Source organism: Mandrillus leucophaeus, unplaced genomic scaffold (assembly GCF_000951045.1).
Source record: "Mandrillus leucophaeus isolate KB7577 unplaced genomic scaffold, Mleu.le_1.0 Scaffold151, whole genome shotgun sequence".
NCBI classification, from domain to species: Eukaryota; Metazoa; Chordata; class Mammalia; order Primates; family Cercopithecidae; genus Mandrillus; species Mandrillus leucophaeus.
Genome location: NW_012101488.1, coordinates 1,880,277 through 1,881,343, shown reverse-complemented (window position 1 = coordinate 1,881,343; position 1,067 = coordinate 1,880,277). Strand labels below are relative to the sequence as shown.

The window sequence follows — 1,067 nt, the reverse complement described above, 5'->3', positions numbered from 1 at the left end:
GCTGCAGCCGCGGCCGGTGCGGCCGGGGGCTTCCTGACAGCGGAGAAGCTGGCGGCTGAGAGTGCCAAGGAGCTGGTGGAGATTGCGGTGCCTGAGAACCTGGTGGGAGCCATCCTGGGGAAGGGGGGCAAGACGTTGGTGGAGTACCAGGAGCTGACGGGCGCTCGCATCCAGATCTCCAAGAAGGGCGAGTTCCTGCCAGGCACGCGGAACCGGCGGGTCACCATCACGGGCAGCCCCGCGGCCACGCAAGCCGCTCAATACCTCATCAGTCAGCGGGTCACCTACGAGCAGGGAGTGAGGGCCTCAAACCCCCAGAAAGTGGGATGAGGCCTGTGGTGTGTGCTCCCACCCTTCTCTCTCCTCCCATCTCCTCCTCCTCCCTCTCCTCCTCCCCCCAACTCCTGACCTCAGCTTGGTGTAGTCCTGCTCCTCTTGGGATGGGGCTGGGGTAGGCCCGACTGCACCCTCCCCTTCTGGTAGTCATAGGCAGGATTGAGTGACGGTTGGGAAGGGGGCTCAGAAGCCCCCTCCCCAGCCCGGAACTGACCCCTCCTTCCTCCCTCCCTGTGCTTGGCTGGGCCTGACCCTTCCTGTCCCAGGGCCCAGGTCTGTGTGATATCTGTATATATTGCATTTTGTTGATTTTAATAGAAAACAAAGCGTTATTTTCTCTTTCTTTCCCTCCTTTTTTTTTTTTCTTTTTTTTTGGTAAGGATTTTTTCCCCTTTATAAGTTTTTGTTTCCATATGGGAGGAGGGGAGGGAGCCTCTGGGTCATCCAGAATGAGGGGCTTCCCCAAAACACAATACCCCACCTCTCTGCTTTCAGTTCTAGATCTGAGGGAAGCCATGGGAGTAGAGGTAGCAGAGGCGTCTGAGCTGAAATGGGGCATTTGGAGCAGGGACCCCAGAGTTCCCAGATCTTCTCAGCTACTCTCCTCCCACTGGAGCTGTCCCTCTAGGTGGGAATGTTCACTCTTTTGTTGTCAGGTTGTATGGGGGGCAGGGACGGTGCTGCTGGGAAGGATGCCAGCTCTGGGATTGGGCCAGTCCTGTGGGCAAGAC

General features: G+C 57.9%; 1 protein-coding gene across 1 annotated transcript in view; it reads left to right on the top strand.

Moving 5' to 3' along the window:
* The window catches only part of LOC105535897 (RNA-binding protein Nova-1-like), a gene marked incomplete at its 5' end in the record, with an annotated part of 35,478 nt that extends 34,801 nt beyond the window's left edge, over positions 1-677 (top strand). The window contains one exon of the mRNA XM_011975153.1: positions 1-677. Coding sequence (XP_011830543.1) covers positions 1-330 — 330 coding nt within the window.
* Between the last annotated feature and the right edge of the window lie 390 nt (positions 678-1,067).